This window comes from Myodes glareolus, chromosome 1, assembly GCF_982192425.1.
Source record: "Myodes glareolus chromosome 1, mMyoGla1.1, whole genome shotgun sequence".
NCBI lineage: Eukaryota > Metazoa > Chordata > Mammalia > Rodentia > Cricetidae > Myodes > Myodes glareolus.
In genome coordinates this window covers 97,018,935-97,037,231 of record NC_142026.1, presented here as the reverse complement: position 1 = coordinate 97,037,231, position 18,297 = coordinate 97,018,935, and the positions used below count along the sequence as shown (strand labels likewise).

General features: G+C 39.2%; 1 protein-coding gene across 2 annotated transcripts in view; it reads left to right on the top strand.

Moving 5' to 3' along the window:
• Positions 1–16,688, top strand: part of Gopc (golgi associated PDZ and coiled-coil motif containing) — a 47,885-nt gene extending 31,197 nt beyond the window's left edge. For both annotated transcript variants that reach the window (XM_048425071.3, XM_048425072.3), the window contains 6 exons: positions 2,162–2,337; positions 3,518–3,683; positions 6,279–6,374; positions 8,246–8,410; positions 11,342–11,522; positions 13,915–16,688. In XM_048425071.3, the coding sequence (XP_048281028.1) occupies positions 2,162–2,337; positions 3,518–3,683; positions 6,279–6,374; positions 8,246–8,410; positions 11,342–11,522; positions 13,915–14,042 (912 nt within the window). In that variant the 3' untranslated portion in view covers positions 14,043–16,688. The remainder of the gene's footprint in view (positions 1–2,161; positions 2,338–3,517; positions 3,684–6,278; positions 6,375–8,245; positions 8,411–11,341; positions 11,523–13,914) is intronic.
• Positions 16,689–18,297: the final 1,609 nt, after the last annotated feature.

Genomic DNA, 18,297 nt, shown 5'->3' with positions numbered 1-18,297 from the left:
CCCCCCCCCTTCTTTATTAAGATGGAACTTGCTGTTTAGCCCAAGCTGACTTCAAACTTGAGCTATTTCTCATGTCTCTACCTCCAGAGTGCTGGGATTACAGGAGTGAGCCACCATGCCCAATTGTTTGTTTGCTTAAGACAGAGTCTCCAGTAACCTGGGCTAGCTTCAAACTTGCTGTATTGCTGAACTTGGCTTTGAATTCCAGACTGTCTACTTTGACTTCCCAGGGACTGGGAACATATCCAGTGTATACCTTCTCAATATCTAGAATTAAAGGAAAAATACTTCATTGCTGTCTGTAACATAGAATAATACCATTTGCCACTTTCTCAATAGAAAGTTTTTCCTTGTGAGAAGCTAAGTATTCATAAAGGGGACTTAGTGGTGAATTGAGTAATGGAGTATAACCATATTTCCTTAGGCTCTGTGGATTTCTGTTAAGTCAACAAGAGCAGATCTGATGTGGATGTATGCTATGTGGAATGTTTGGATGGATTTGACTCAGAACTAATACCTGTGGCACCTCAATTCAACTGTCAGAAGAAGTGTGTTTGAACACACACATAGTAAGCATCTGATTTGGAATTTGCCTTGCTTTGGGCAGAACTTCCATTTTCCATTCTGCTTTGACTTGAAGCTTCCCATTTTATACTCTTGATTCCATGGTCTGTGAGCTTAAATATACTTTATAAACTCAGGGAATAGTGCGCATTAATTCTTGTATGTGAACTTACAGTAAAAATGTAGCCAGGTGTGGTGGTGCTCACTTTTAGTCTCCGCACTCAGGAGGCAGAAGCAGGCAGATCTCTGAGTCTGAGTCCACCTGGTCTTCAGAGTGAGTTCTAAGGCAGCCAGGACTGCACAGAAACCCTGTCTTGGAAAAAAAAAATTGATGGTGATGATTTGGGGATTATGTCCTGAAATACCTGTAGATTCACATAGAAGGCTGAAGATGGCTCTTTTGTGAGAGCTAAAAATGAATGACTATTATACTTCATAGGAAGCAAAGGGAAGAAGTTGTTTTCCTTAGAAAAGTCACTCTGGCATCTGCTGTAAGTTACAAATGTATGAACTAGATCCGGAGAGTAAGAATGCTCTATCCCATAGACATACTTTCTGTCAAAAATGTTAAGTGTGTGTGTTCTAACATAGTAACTCCAGGTTCTCTGTACATAGTTATATGGTGTTTCCTTAAGACTTAGAATGAAGCCTGGGACAATGGTGTCACATGCCTTTAATCCCAGAACTCCGGGAGGCAGAGGCAGGTGGATCTCTTTTAGTTTAAGGCCAGCCTGGTCTACAAAGCGATTTCCAGGACAGGCTCCAAAGCTATTCAGAGAAACCCTGTCTGGAAAAACAAAAACAAAAAAAAGAAAAGAAAAGAAAGAATGTTTAAGTGGGTAAAAGCTGGCCTGGAACTCTGTGTGTAGCCAAAGGTGACTGGGAATTTAGGAACCTTCAGCTGCATCCTCCTGAGTCTTGCCATCGTGAGCTAACATGGGTGGCTTATTATTTTTTCTGTTAATCTAGCTTCTTCAGTCATTTTTAGAAAGTGAGTAGACTCAGTGTCCTGCTTAAAGAAGTCTGCTCTGGCTTCTCTTAATATCAGGGTGCATCATGCATGCACTTACCCAAAAGAAGCTCCAAGACATTATATTCCTAAGTTTAAAGGAAAGCAGTCCAGCCAAGCACTGTTGTATGTATCTGTAATCCCAGCACTTGAGAGATGGATGAAGGATTTCAGGTTCAGGGTTAGCCTGAGAAACATAGTGAATTCCAGGCCAGCCTAAGATACCTACCAAAACTTTATATTCAAAAGCAGGAAAGAATTACCGTCTAAAGGGATGGTTAAGAGCACTTACTGTTCTTCCAGAAGACCCAGCACTCCATCAGCCTGCTCGCAGCCTCCAGGAACTGCAGCTCAGGGGCCTGATCCCTCCATCGTCCTCCATGGACAGTCCACATATGTGTGGCACACACACCAAAACTAAATAAAAACGCAACAAACAACTGGAGTCAGCCTTTGTGCTCCAATCCAATTTTCCATGTTTTCATTGTTTGTATTATGTGCTGAACTTGTATTTTTAAGGAGCACCGTCTCCTAGCTGTAGAATCATAAAGACATTGTTACAAAATTATGTTTTTAAAATTATAATAGGAAAGAGAACTTGAAGCAAATAAAACAGAAAAAGTAAAAGAAGCTCAGCTTGAAGCCGAAGTAAAGCTGCTAAGGAAGGAGAATGAGGCCCTCCGCAGACACATAGCTGTTCTCCAGGCCGAGGTCTATGGGGCGAGATTGGCTGCCAAGTACTTGGATAAGGAGCTGGCGGGCAGGTGTGTACGGAACAGCTCTGCTGTGTTCTTAGGTGACAAGCGGTTTACTCATCTCTTATAAATGAACCATTCTACTCTCAGTTATTTTGTGTAGCTGTAAGGTAGCAGTGTTGAATTAATATTGGCAGCATTATTTATTTCAGGTGTGTGTGTGTGTGTGTGTGTGTGTGTGTGTGTGTGTGTGTGTAGCTTACACATATATACTGATGCTAACTTACTGTGAAGTGCCTGTATCCGCAGAGCAATACTTTTCAGTTATTTCCTACCTTGACTCTGCAATAGGCGGTGCTCATATGATCAGCTGTAAGAAATCTCTTGGTCCTTTACATCTGATCATTTTGGTCTTTCAAATATATTTAAAAATAAAAGTAATTTTTTTATACAAATTAGTTCAGTTGACTTTAATATTGTTAGGGGAATTAGTCTCAAACTTTGGTGACATGCTAATATCAAAACATTTTATACTCATTTTAATATCTATTAAGAACTGAGATGAAACAAAGATATTTTAAAATTATTTTTAGATTTTTAAATTTTATTTTATGTGTATGTGTGTTTTGCCTGCATGTTGTACATATACCATGTATACCAGAAGTCGAAAGAGCGGGTCAGATCACCTGGAGGAAGAGACACAGATGGTTGTGAGCCACCCTGTGGGTGCTGAGACCTGAGCCTGGGTCCTCTGCAAGAGCATCAGGTGCTCTTAACCCCTGAGCTGTCTCGCTCCAGCCTGGAAGCAAATAATTTTTGTCATTTTGAAATACAAATTTTCTAATGACTTTTTAAAATAACCACTATGTAAAAATAAACTATCATTAAAGGAAATGTTCTTATATAGTCCATGTCGTCTAACTGCTCCTATTTAATAGTACCCTGAATTCAGTTATGCAAGAAATAAAGCATGCTGTCATTTATTTCAAAAAAATGTTTTCTTAGGTTTATTTAAATTAAGTTTATAATTAAAGGAGTTCTCATTTTGTTAAAAAAATTTTTTAGCTGGTTTTCTCTTAAAGATGCCTGTCCCTTTCACTTTATCTGTATAAATTCAGAGCGGAAAAACCTGGATATTAATTTTGTTATCAACTAAATGTATATAGCAGCTACTTAAATTAGTAATTCTTCTCAATTATCTTCAGCGTAATAAGCGTACTAAAAACTACTCTCTTTTCCCCATGTGAAGGGTCCAACAGATACAGTTACTGGGACGAGATATGAAGGGACCTGCTCATGATAAGCTCTGGAACCAGTTAGAAGCTGAAATACATTTGCATCGACACAAAACTGTCATCAGAGCCTGCAGGGGGCGCAACGACTTGAAGCGACCCATGCAAGCACCCCCAGGCCATGTATGTTCCTGCATCCCACTCAGCCTCTTGGTTTGATTGCGAATCTTCTCTATTCTTTCTTTCCTTCTGCTAGTATTTGAAACCTTTACTTAATGTGTGAAAAGGAGGTTCTGTGTCCAGTTTTCTGCTTCCATAGCCATCATTGTACAGGAGCATTCTACCTAGAAAAATCCTTATTAAATTTTATTATATAATCCAGACATTATATAATGCTATAACAATTTAATATATTGGGCCACACATAGTGGCGCACACCTTTAATCCCAGAACTTGGGAGGCAGAGGCAGGCAGATCTCTATGAATTTGAGGCCAGCCTGGTCTACATAGTTTGTTACAGGACAGCCAGAGGTACATAGTGAGACCATATCTCTAAAAAACAAATAAGCAAAAAAAAATTAATATATGAAGCAGACTTTTCTACAGTGGTTTGCATATTTTAGTACCATATGAACATGGCCCTGTGTTAGTTATTCTTCTATTGCTGTGATGAAACTCTATGTCCAAAACAACTTATAAAAGGAAACATTTAATGGGGGCTTACTTCCAATTTCAGAGAGTTAATCCATGAACATCTTTATGTAGCACAGTGACAGGCAGGCATGATGCTAAGCAGTAGCTAAGAGATGACATCTGCAGGCAGCAAGCACAGAGAGAGAGAGAGAGAGAGAGAGAGAGAGAGAGAGAGAGAGAGAGAGAGAAGACCACACCTCCTAAGTCTTCCTTAACAGTCTACCAACTAGGAACCAAACAGTCAAATATATGACCCATTCTCGTTTAAACCACCACAGCCTTAAACAGTAAAATAACCTGTTGCCTTCACAAACGTTATTATAAGAGTTAATCACACTTAATGAAGAACAGATTAATCATAGTGCATAGTTATAGCATTGTCTTTTAGAGCCTGATGTTCCATGTTAACTTTGAGGTCCAGTAGGTCTGAGGATAGGGTACAAGGGGACACAGTGGTTGGTGTGGGGTGTATCAGGGTGATAAGGCATACTCAAGTAGCGTTGTGGCATCATCTTAACTAGTTAGCTAGAAGCCAGAAGATCAAAGTTATTTTACATTAAATATAGGCGTCTTAATTACTCTGATAATTATGAACCTTTCAAATAAAGTAGTGAACATAATAGTACGGTGATGTGCCCGGCTACTGCAGTCAGAAAGACATAGTAATGATGCAAGGAAAAATGAGAAAGGCTCGTAAATAACAGTGGAAAAGAAGGGCAGCTCTGAAAGAAATAGCGTGAGCAGAGTTGGCCTGGGCTAAGGTCTTGACAACTGTTAGAGAAGGAAGTGAGTGAAGAGGAAGCTTTCAGTGAGCTTTTGCTTTGGCTAACCAAGTGTTCCTTGACTTTACTGACGATGGAAGTACCAAAAGATGAAAGTCTGTGAGAGGAAAGATGACATCAGTTCTAGAAAAGCGGTGTTTGAGGTGCTGGTGTGACATCTAAGAAATCCATCCAGTTGAACCTACGGCTGAATTCAGAAAAGAACTCTTATGTTGGAGAGATATTATATTATATTGGGAAGCAATATTTCTGTGGTATAATTGAAATCATGGAAGTAAGTAGTCAGCAAAAGTTCTATAAACCAAACAGGAACAGGAGGCCAAGGATGGAAACTTAGTATGGCGGGAGAGAGTTAGCCCCAAAGAAAGAAGCCAGGAACAGCCGATGTAGGAAAATCAGTGCAATAGAAACAAAGGAAAAGAGTGGGTTTCTAAGTGGGTATCTATTGACCTCTGTCAACTTTCTGCCAGGTAGCGTAGTTACTAAAAGTGTCCATTGGATTTAGCAATATTTTTACAAGTGACCATAAAGAAAATTGCAGGCTAGGAAATAATCTTAATCATAGTGATTAATGTAGGAAGCGAGGAAGTAAGCGTGTGCAGAGGGCAGAAGATAGAGACTGAAAAGACGGGGAGGTGGAAGGGATGTTGGGTTGGGCTCCTTTTCTGTTTGGTTTAGGGGTTTGTCAGTATCTTAAAATTGGAAGGTTTTAGTTGGTTAGAATTATTTACTTGCTGAGTTGAAAAGGAGTTTAGGAGAGAGAAAAGGATTAAAGATACCAGAGGGAGTCGAGTGGGCCAGTGTAAAATGTGTTTGCTTAGCATGCAATAAAGTCTTAGTTTTGAACTTAAAAAAAAGGTAAGGGAGGCCAGAGAAAGAACAGTTAAAGGAACTGTTTTTATTTAGCAGGTAGATTCTAGAGCTGTGGAAAATCAAAAAGTAATTAGTCATTCAAGTTGAAAAAAATTCTCAATTCTAGAAATCAGTTAGCATTTATATGGGATATTAAGATACTTTCTAGTGAAGAAATATGGTTACTACATTATTCCTTGAAGATACTTATTGATTGATTCCTGGTAATTTTATAATGTCTTAAAATCTAAACATACTTATTTACAAAAGGTGAGAAAAAATTATCTTAAAATTTGCCATACCTACTCAATAGCATTTTTATCTTCTAATGTGCTGTTTATCTATACCAGGAGATTAATAATGATTTCTAAAAGCAAGTTATGTATTGTGAGTTCTACCTGGATTGTTATTTAAACACTACAATTTTTTTTTCTTTTTTCTCTGCAATAAGGATCAAGACTCTTTGAAGAAAAGCCAGGGAGTTGGTCCAATTCGAAAAGTTCTCCTCCTTAAGGAAGATCATGAAGGCCTTGGCATTTCGATTACAGTAAGAAGTAGTACTTCCAGGTTCTCTATGGACAGGGGTCTGGTAGAGCCTGGCTCCTTTGGGAAACAAAGTGTTCTATAGCTCAAAACAGCTAAATTTGTCAAGACTATTTATCAAGGCAGCAACACTTTTGAGTAAAACCTTCTTTGGGTATAAAACTTGGATAAAAAAAGAGCAATATAGGAGTCATTTTGTTTTATATTAGTGATTTATTTCAGTTTTCATTTGAGACTGTTTAAGTACAATATCAGTTCATTTGTTTTCTGGTTTTACCTAATTTAGAAACGTTTCTTACAAAAAAAAAAAAAAGAATTAACCACTGGGTGGTGATGGCTCATGCATTTAATCCCAGCTCTTGGGAGACAGAAGCAAGAGGATCTCTGTGAGTTCAAGGCCAGCCTGGTCTACAGAGCGAGTTCCAGTACAGCCAGGACTATTACTATTACACAGAGAAACCCTGTCCCAGAAATTCCCCTCCCCGCAAAAAAAGATTTAACCAATATTTATTTACTTATTTATTAAGTATATACTTTTAAAAAAAAATGCCCTTGGGGCTAGAGAAATGGGCCAGTGGTTCAGCACAGTGGCTGCTCTTTGAAAGGACTCAGGTTCAGTTCCCAGCACCTGCATGGCAGCTCATAGCTGTCTGTAACTCCAGTTCCAGGGGACCTGACTTCCTCAGGCACGTGGCCTGAACATGTTATAAAGACATTATATGTAGGCAAAACACCAATAAAACATAAAATAAGTTTTTTTTAAAAAAAAATAGAAACAATATACACAAGCTATATAAAGTGTGACCAGTTAACAATTACTATATTTCCTCAGTTCAACATTATATATTTTTCCTTTTCTGAAATTGAAGATTTATCATACAATTTTAAAATTGTCTTGGTTAAAGCTGTACTAGATGGTCCATGCCTTTAATCCCAGCACTTGTCAGGCAGAGCCAGGGGATATCTGTGAGTTCAAGGCCAGCCTGGTCTACATACCAAGTTCCAGCGAGAGACCCTGTATATGGCTATACATAAAATAATTGATTCTTTTCATACATGTTTTAGTCAGTGTTCTGTTGCTGTGAAGAGACTCTGACTGAGGCTGAGGCAACTCGTGAGAGAAAATACTTAATTGGGGCTTGTTTACAGTTTCACAGGTTTAGTCCATTATCATGGTGGGGAGCATGGCAGCATATATGGCACTGGAGCAGTCGCTGAGCAGAGTCGCTGGCCTGGCTTGGGCTTCTGAAACCTCAAAGTCCATCCCCAGTGACACACAGAAGGCCACAGCTACACCAACAAGGCCGCACCTCATAGTCCTAATAATAATAATAACAACAACAACAACAGTTTTACTCCCTGGTGACTAAGCATTCGATTATGTGAACCTATGGGAGCCTTTCTTATTCAAACCATCACAGTACACAACAATTTAGATTTGATAAAGTTCTATGGAAAAGCTAGGCAGTGGTGCACGCCTTTAATCGGGAGGTAGAGGCAGGCAGCTCTCTGTGATTTCGAGACCTGGTCTACAAGAGCTAGTTTAGGACAGGTTCCGAAAGAAACTCCAGAGAAGCCCTGCCTTGAAAGGGAGAAAAAAAGTGCTATGGAAGTTGGCAGAAGTGCAGTGGAACACTAGTATGTAATTTGCTTTTAACAGATTTGGGCGTCTATAATGAGTTCATAAAACTTAATGTTTTTAGTCATTGAAGGTGGAGGTGCCTCTTTGGTAGCATGTAAAATTTTCCTTGGTATTTCCACAGACCCTCTGCTTATTGAAATGAGTTGTTAAGAAAATGTCTTGTCTCTGAGATGGTCTGTAGCTATTTTATAAACTATGAACTAACTAACTGCCTTTGATATTGTTATTGTTAGGGTGGGAAGGAGCATGGTGTTCCCATTCTCATCTCTGAGATCCATCCAGGGCAGCCCGCTGATAGATGTGGAGGGCTGCATGTTGGAGATGCTATCCTGGCAGTGAATGGAGTTAACCTAAGGGACACAAAGCATAAAGAAGCTGTAACCATACTTTCCCAGCAGGTGAGTTCTCTTTATAATTAAAACTGGACTGGCATAGAGCTTGTTTCAGTTCCTTGAAGGTTTTAGATGTCGTTTGGTCACAGTTACTGAAAAGGAAAGTTATGTTTATTCCTTTCCAAAGCCGCTTAACTTTGGACAGATTACATAAGTCCTCTCTGCGGCAATGTCATCGGTACAGTTGAAATGAAGCCATAGGGTGTGTGTTGATACTCAGAACAGGATAGGTAGTTAGGAGCATGATTGGCAGCATCACAGTAATATGGGGCGTAAGAGGAAGGACTGCTGGGAGTAGACTGGTTTAGTCACATGACTGTAACTGAAAGAACCCTTAGCGTTCCTCTAGCCCAATTTTCTTATTTAACATAATGAAGCTGGGTTGAGAGTTGGCTCAGTAGTTAAGGATTCTTGCTACTCTTGCAGAGGGCACAGATTCAATTCAACACCTACATGATCCTGAACAATTCCAGTTCCAGGATTGATCCTAAGCCCTCTTCTGGTTTCCAAGGGCACAGACATTCATGCAGGCAAAATACTAGAAGAATATAAAATGATAGTGGTAAATATTAAAGTAGCTAAGCTGAAATTCTTTAAAAATAAAGGATGTGCTCAGAGTTGCCTAATAAATTATAAAATAAGAATCCATATTTAGATTCAGATTTGTATCTCATGTTCTTAAAACTTCTGACTTCCTCTGAGAATAGGGTTGAGGGAATTAGAACAATAGGGTGTGGGTCATTGACATGTATTCTAGTTTAGAGCAATCATAGTTGATTGTGATTATATAAATAATTAGCTCTGCATGAAGCACGGAACATCTCTGTGACATTGTTTAAATAGCTTCTATAAAGGGAAGGCCTACTGATGATGGTTTTTTTTTAGAGAGATCTTCTCTATTAAGCCTGAAATTTGTGTTTGTTTGTATTTCTAACCTTTGGTACTGTGACGGAGCATTGTCACCTACAGAATTTACTCTTTGGAATCACACAATGGAGTTTTACAAATGACAAAAACAGTCTTGCAATGTTTTAAGTAAGTTTGTAGTTTTGTGTTGGGTCACATTCATAGGTATCCTAGGCACATGTATGTGGACCATGGGCTAGACATGGACATGCCTTTGAGAAGACCACATTATCAATCTACCTTCACACATGATATTTTTAATTATGTGAGTGCTGGGACTTGAATCTGGGTCCTCTGCAAGAGCAGCAAGTGCCTTAACCACTGAGCCATCCCTCAGCCCACCTTCATTATGTTAAATAAACTAGGCTAGAGGAACGCTAGGGGTTCTTCAATTACAGTCATGTGACTAAACCAGTCTACTCCCAGCAGCCCTTCCTCTAACACCCCATATTACTGTGATGCTCTGTCATTTAATTATATGAGAAAGAGTGCTGCTGTAGTCTCTTGAGTTAGTGTTTTCTGGGCTCAGCTTGAGAATGTATCAATAGCATAAAAGTTGGATGACTAGCAGCTGTGGGAAAGGAGCTGTGGGTAGGTAGTAGAGAATGTTAAACACAGTCCGTAGCACATTTCTCAGGGGTAGCACCAGAAAAGCGGAGCACCAAAGACACTAAGTGGGTGGCACACAAAACTGGCATATTCTGCTTTGACAAAAGACAGGCCGTAATTTTTAGAGTTACAAACACAAAGCTAGGATGTGGTGACTGTAGTCTCAGTAAATGACAGTTATGCCTTGGGAATTTTCTTTACCTTAAAATTACTGTAATTTTATATTCGAGCCTAAAGTAGTTATTAAAGAATAACAGTAGAAATATTATATCTAGCCTAGCACAGTGAAATGAGTAAGGATTTCACAGCCAAGTTGCTATTTCTTTATGCTTGCTTGTTATATGAGGAAAGCTATGTGTTCTCTTCAATACTCACCAAGGCTTCTCACTTATGAGAAGAGCATGGAAATGCTCTGGGAATCAATAAAAGCTGTAGTTTTATGCAATAAATATAGCAATTACTGTTATTACTACATAACTACTTTTATTAATACTTATCTCATTAAAAAGTTTTTCTTTTCTTTTAAACAAAAGTTTAAGAATTAGAAAAAAGTTGTGTGTAGTAATTCACACCCAATGTGAAATCTGAGGCAGGAGGATTGCTGCAAGTTTGAAGCTTGTGAGGTTGAGTTGAGTTTCAGGCTGGTGTAGGCTGCAGAATAAGTTCCTACCTCAAAGGGAGAACAATAAATCACAACATTTCTTCTTAACTGTTTGACACCCTTGTATGCAAGTTTATTTAATATCTGCTTAAATAGATTTGCTAAATTTCTGGTAAAGTACAAGATGACTTGCACTAGTTCCAGTATTCTGTAAATTTCATAGTTAAGCATCCTTTTATTTTAGATACATTATTTAAAATACTGTGGTCAGGCCAGGCATACACCAGCAATCCTTTTTCTGAAGAGGTGGAGGCAGGAGGCTGGAGAGATGACTCAGCGGTTAATGGCTGCTCTTCCAGAGGTCCTGAGTTCAATTCCCAGCAACCACATGGTGCCTCACAACCATCTGTAGTGGGATCTAATACCCTCTCTGTCATAAAGTTGTTCATGCAGACAAAGCACTTATATACGTAGAATTAAAAAAAAAGAGGTAGAGGTAGGAAGATTAGGAGTTGGAGCTCATACTCAGCTGTGTGCGGATTCAGGCCAACCTGGTCTGCTTGAGACTTTGTCTTGAATGAATGAATCCTTTGCTCAGTAGAAGGCCCTGTAATAGTAGAAGGAGCTCCCTCGTAGAGAAAATCCACGGAGTGTCTGGCCATCATGACCTCCTGCACTTGCAGCTCTTGAGAGCCTGGAATTTCATACCTGACTGGAAAGGAGCAGTACCTGCCCTCTCCTCCCAGTGTCTTCCCGAAGAGAGAGAATTCTGTCTTGATGATGGTCACAGTGGTTTGACTTTCTGTCTTTACCTGTTTTAGAGGGGAGAGATTGAATTTGAAGTAGTGTACGTGGCTCCTGAAGTGGATTCTGATGATGAAAATGTAGAGTATGAAGACGAGAGTGGACACCGATACCGTCTGTATCTTGATGAGTTAGAAGGAGGCGGGAATCCTGGTGCTAGCTGCAAAGACAGTGGTGGTGAAATGAAAGTGTTACAAGGTAAAAATCACTCTAATTTTATTACGACTATTTTGTGTTCTTCATTAACACGGTTTTGATGCTGAAGAATGAAAGGAATGACTAGTCGCTTGAAGTTTTATTATGCACCTCTCAGTTACATGTTTTCTTTTTCTTTTTTATGTAATTTTACATACCAACCACAGTTTCCCCTTCCACCTCTTCTCCCATTCCCTCCCCAATGCCAGTTGTTTTTGTACATTGCTTTTTAATATGCCACTTGATGAGATGCAAGTACACATGTCACCTCCCAGTGTACTAAACAGTACACATCCATTGCTTACCCAGCTTACGTATGTAGCTTCACCTAGCATTATTGAACAAAGGTGCTGCTCTTAACAAGTATTGCACTGGTTAGGTTCCTAGCCTTTTTTTGAAGGAATGACTGACAGATGTTGGTTATTCAGACTGTTGGGTGGCTATTGTCTTAAAATTTTTCAGTCTGTTACTTCAGAGAAGACAATTGAGAGTATTGCCAGAAATAAAATACGAGCTCTTAAGTGAAAATTAGTGTTTTGTAGAACATGGCATCAATCCCCATGAACTTGACTGGTTCCCATGGACACCATAGGATGGACACACTAACGAAAGTAATTCTTACATAATGCAATAAAGTGTGTCAGCTTTTGGATTGCTACTTACTTCAGCAATCCAGTGTTTTTCATATGACCCATCTGTGATTTTACAAAATTCTGTGTGTTCACCTTCATGATGTAATAAAAGCAATTATATTCGAATGTCCCTGTGCATTGATAATGCCTGAGTCCCACCTTGTTAGATTTCTGTATAATACTAAACAATCTTGACAGTTATTTGAAAAGACAACTAAAATCCTCTTTCCCAGCTATAGGTCTATGAAGCTGGTTCTGCATACACTTGTAAGAAAGTAAACTAAAACAAATCTAGAGGCAAATCTAGCTGTCTTCTGTAAAGCCAACAGCTCCTGGGGCTGGAGAGATGGCTCAGAGGTTCGGAGCACTTGTCACTCTGTGGAGGACTGGAGTTCAGTTCCCAGCACCCATATTGTGCAGCTCACAGCCTAGTGTAACTTCAGCTCCAGGGGGGAATTGGATGCCCTCTTCTGGCCTCCACAGGCATTTAGACACATGTGTACATACATATACACATAAACAAAAATAAATCTGTTAAAACTGTTGTTTTTATGGAATGAATAGCAAGCAGCAGCACTTAGGCTGACAGTTGAAACTAAGCTTGAATCTAAGCCTGGTCTACAAAGTGAGTTCCAGGACAGCCAGACTTGTATGCTTAGACTCTGTCTTGAGGAGGGAGAGGGCCACACAATGGACATGAATGAACTGTTGTGGAATTTTGTCAGAACCTTATAGTGTTGAGCTGCGATCCCATGCTTCCATTATCTTTTTACGATCATGGGTATTAGAAAATCTGTTCAAGCTGGACAGTGGTGGTGCACACCTTTAATCCTAGCACGGGTAGGGGTGGGCCGGGGCAGAGGCAGGTGGATCTCTGAGATCAAGGACAGCCTGGTCTACAGAGTGAGTTCCAGGATAGCCAGGACTACATAGAGAAAACCTGACTTGAAAAGCCAAAAATACATGTTTCTTACTTTTTGTTATGGCTGTTACCTATGTAAACTGCAAGCACTTAAATCATGAAATATGACTCAGCCAAAATGCATGCCGTCTGGCATATCACTGTTTACTGAACTAGATGATGAAAGTATATCTTTGTTGGGTTTGAGGTCTTCCTATAACTCTTAAACTGGCCAGGAACTCATTGTGTAGGCCTGGCTGTCTTTGAACATGGGCTCTTCCTGCCTTAGCCTACCATGTACTACCATACCTGGCTAAAATACATCTATTGATTATTGTTTAATATAGACCTTTCTTAGCTTACCTAATAGGTAATAGGTTGTAGTCAATCAACCATATTTACTTACAATCCTATTATTTGTTAGGTAAATTAACCAAAACTTGTTTTAATCTTGCCGATAGATTTAATATTTAGCAGCCAACTGGTCTGTAGTTTAATGACCTGAAATAATGTGGAAGCAAAATATAGAAATCAAAATATTTGCATTCCAGTAGATAGTTATATAAGTAAAATTGAATTTTTTATTTTAGTTTGTCAACCCTAAGTTGTTTAGAAAACTAGATAGATTTATTCCACAACTTTCAGGTAGCGTCAATAGCTAATACTTTATGTGTTTGGTGTTTGCTATCAACTATAAGATGAAAAAGTTCCCTTAAACACTATTAATTTGATAAGACAGTGTTAGTTTGCCATATATCACTGCTAATAATTTCAGTGGACATTTTTTTCTCAGTAAAATTATAAAACTTAAACATATTTTCAGGCAAAAATTGTTTATTTTCCTTCTGTTGCTTTCTTCCAGGGTATAAGAAGACGGTGAGTGAGGCACGTGAGAATGGGGACATGGGGGCTTCGGGTGAAAGCCCTCTGGATGATGGCACTGCAAGAGCAGCCGACCTGCACAGCCTGCATCATAAAAAGGCTTACTAGTCCATCCCCAGGCGTTTGTCAGACTCTCAGAATCCGGGGCACTAGGGAAGATGGTGGCAAAGATTGCACAAGATCAAGGGCGGCTGTGTGTTGCCTAAAGACAGGCGGGAACCTCAGGGCTTTGTGTGAGCGAATCTAAGTGCATACACCCCTGGTCTCTGTGGTATACCTTAATTAGCTATTGCATGGAAGGCATTTTTGAATTTCCTGGACTCTAAGCACCAAAGCATGTGATTCCCAAGGGTATTACTAGGCTCTTAAGTGCCAAGTGGATGTTATTTCATTTGGCTCCTTTTCATATTTAAGAGGACAATGCTAACTGGATTTTCTAAGTACCCTTTAAATACAGCAGAGTAATTGAATCCAAATCACATATTCCCTAAGGATAAACTGTAGACTTTCAGATGGCAGAACTTGACTCACTGAATTGCAGAAATTTAGGTTGACATTTTTGCTTAACTGAAAAATTTGCTTCAGGTTTTTTTAAAAAAGTGTATTGTACATTCCGGTAACCTAAATTAATTCATGATCATTTATTATAACGAGTTTGCTATCCAGTTTATTCAACTGCAGTACAAAATTGTTTTCTTTAGGCAATCCTGTATCAATCAATGCTGCACTAGAAATAGTTTCTGAAAAGTTACTGTGCATTTGACTTTGGGTTTTTAAAGGAAACGCAGACGAGTGTAAAATACCTGTTGTCAATTATGTTGATCTGTGCGCATGGCACTGGAGCATTACACTATCAGTGTTTGGTTTCAAATGTTCATACATTTGAGTTGTTCATAAGCTTCGTCTTGTGATAGTCAGGAAACATTACTATGTCGTGAAATACATTGTGTTCAAGCTGCAGTTTGCTTTAAGTACCTGACTTGCCAATCATTTAAAAAGCCAGGAGCCAAGGTGGGCAAGACGAGGTAGAGACATTTTGGTACAGTAACTGTACTGATTTTCATATCAGTATATGTTTGACTAAAGCAATACTCGTGTGCAAACTCTGTGAATGTGTTGGTTCTCCTGTATCAGAACTAAGCAGAGTGCCTGTCCCTCCTTCCTGACCCACAGGCCATTGCATCCTGCTGGGCAAAGTCAAATACTGTCTTTAAGGAGGTGGTGGATTTTGCTATGTCACTGTTTGAAAGAATTTACACCTAGGGGAATGTTAGGTGGGAGAAGCTTCCATAGAAGGCTTTTAGGATATCATTATCTCCTTTCTTGGTATGCTATTTTCCCAGATACAGTATATATTTGTTCAAAGTTAAATCTATAAAATGTATATACTTTATTTTGTGATTTTGCTATTTATAAATTTAGTTTGTAAGTGTTGCTTATTTCTGGTCTGTGTGGGTGGTTTCATCCTTCAGAGTATCACCGTGTTACCTGGTCACTAGAAGTGCACTTCATCTGTATTTTGTTACTGCGGTTGAGATACTTTGTAGTGTAACATTACCTGTTAGCAAGGTTAGTATTTTAATTGTACAGATGAATAAAAAAGTTATATTATTGTTTGCTCCTGACAGGCTAGTAGGCCTCTTAAAAGAAAGATTGTTTTTCCTCATGTATTTCTCCCATGCCAAACACATGCCCCACTGCATGACGTGAAATCTTCAAAGTAGGTGGTAGCTGGTATATTCAGTTAGGTTAAAATATCCATGGTAACAGATCTGAAAACACTTTTACTATGACATGAAACCATGTTGTTTCTTTATTCTTTCAACATACATTGCCTGGGAATGACCAGGGCTTCCCCCCCCCCCCAAAGAATATGCCTTATATGTATGACTGAATCTTTAGAAAATGTAAGCTATAATCCTTTGGATTTTTTCTTAAGATCTGCACAATAAATGGATAAGATTTTTAGAAACTAGATGGTCATTTTCATACATCCCCTTTAAGAGACTGTGTGAGATGGTTACAGTGTGTATTTAGCAAGAGTAGTTTATGTTTCTGCAGGTCAATGGCCTTTACTCCTCTGCTTCTTCATGGTTTGGAAACCCATGAGAGTACATTGGATTGAACACTACTGTGAGCATACTGGCACTTTCCCAGGCGTAGTTGGGAGTTTATTTTAGATTATGTGGTCATTAGGGCTAGACTGAGTATTTAACTAAACCTTTTCCAAAGCACTAAATAAAAAGTAGTTTTTCTGTTTCACATTACTAGCAAAGATGCCCATATAACACTGAAGCTTCTTGGACAAAACCAAAAAATGGGGGGGGGGGACTATTGCAAAGCCATATAACAGTGAAAACATGAAAGAAAAGGGGAATTGTTCAGCAGAACCTGAGGTGTGTGTGCAGATATATTCAACTTAACGTGGGAAATGGTCTGCTGCTGCTCTCTTTTCTGAGCATGATGGAAATGCCACATTTGGCTTAGGGATTATTGTTAAACTAAATTCAAGAAAGATGAAGCTTGTTGATTAGAATTGCACAATTACACAGTAACACAACCTGTCCATGGTGCTGGAATATTCCCCACAGCAGTGGGCTTACATTGTTTTCGTATTTTAAAGCAAAAATATATTGGCTCACATGTAAGGTGATTTATGATAAATGTATTATATCTAGTTAAATTGAGCGTCATCTTCTTAATTAGCCTGTAAATAAAAATATCCTCTTCTACATTAAAGTGGTATTGATCAGATTTGAAGGAAATTAAATTTTGTTCCTTTCATTCACATTAAATATATTGGTTTATTGTGGGTTCTAAGTAGCCTCCATGACTTGTACCAACATATGCAATATGCAAAGGCTGAATCCAGATTCTGGAGTAGAATATTATGGGGTGGGTAGGAATTAATTGTTGAGTATTAACTATTTCATCTGAATTAGTTAAAGATACGGTAGTTAGAAGGGACTTGGGAGCTACTCTCTGCCAATAGTCTATTTGTTTTGTTTTCTTCTTTGTTTGGTTTTTTTTTTTTTTTTTTTGAGACAGGATTTCTCTTGTTTTTGGAACTGACTTTGTAGACCAGGCTGGCCTTGAATTCACCGAGGTATGCCTGTCTCTGCCTCTGCTGGAATTAAAAGTGTGCAGAAAGCAGGAACCCTAGTCTCTGGCTTTGTTTTACATTACATTCTTGAAAGTTAATGCTACATAATGAGGACAGTCTTGATAAAAGTGTAAACCCAATCCTATTAGTATTGGAAAGAAAATTCTGCCATGGCAACATCTAATTTAGAATTTTCCAGATTATATGTGAAATAATTTTTGGTAAACATTTATAAACTCGGGAACGCATTCATTATGAGCACTTAGGAATACTTGCCTCCAGCCATCAGTCACTGATTTAGTTCTGACATCTGTATGTGCTCTGGGGGGACTGACGCCACCGCTTCCTTAAGTTCGCCGAGGAAGAGTTGTTTTCCCAGGCTGTTGTTTAGCCTGTGAGATATAAAAAGTGACCCACATTTCGTTGTTGATCCATGTCGTCTTTTAGAGAAATTACAGTTTACTTGATGGAAGAAAAAAGGTTAATATTACAAATTATCACATGCTGTTGGTTATAAACATTTTGTTTAACAGTAAATCTTTTCAGGTTATCTTGAACCATAACCACCCTTGTGGCAGCCATGAGAACACATGTTAGATCTCTCCAGCGGGAGGATGTTTAGCTGTCTGGAGACCCAGCTGCCTCCCTCTGGAATTGTCTGTGTTCAGGCAGAGGCTGTGCTGCTTCAGGTGGCTGATGGTCAGTCAGTGACTGACCACGACAGAGATCCTGTGAAGCATAGGGATTGAAGTTGCAGTCACACATTCCTTCCCCCTCCAGTCACGCACCGGGTTTGTGGGCTGGTTACCTCCACCGTCCCCACCTATTTCTCTTCACCAGCGTTGTCACTAATAGACCTGTTTGGCATAGAGAGGGCCTTTTTCTTGTCGGTGTCTTCTTTGAATGGAACCTTGAGTAACACCTGCAGACCAGGAGTGAAAAAATAGATCCCAAATTGGGGGTGCGGAGCTGCTCATCATTCCAACAGAGTAAGCAGGATGGTCTCTTAATTGGACAACTCTAGTGCTCACACAGGCATGACTTGGTTGCTGAGTGTTTCAGAGACAGTATACAGAACACTGTTAGCTTAGTGGACAAAGATGTGTTGTCCTTAAAGAGGGCCACTTGATGTGGCTTCCGGTGCTAGGAGGTTCACATGCCTGAAATGTTTGCATCAACAACAGAATTCGTGTTTGACGCTTGCTTTCCTTCAGGGCATTTGGAATTTTGGTGCACGCTAGGCCTACTAACTGACTCTAT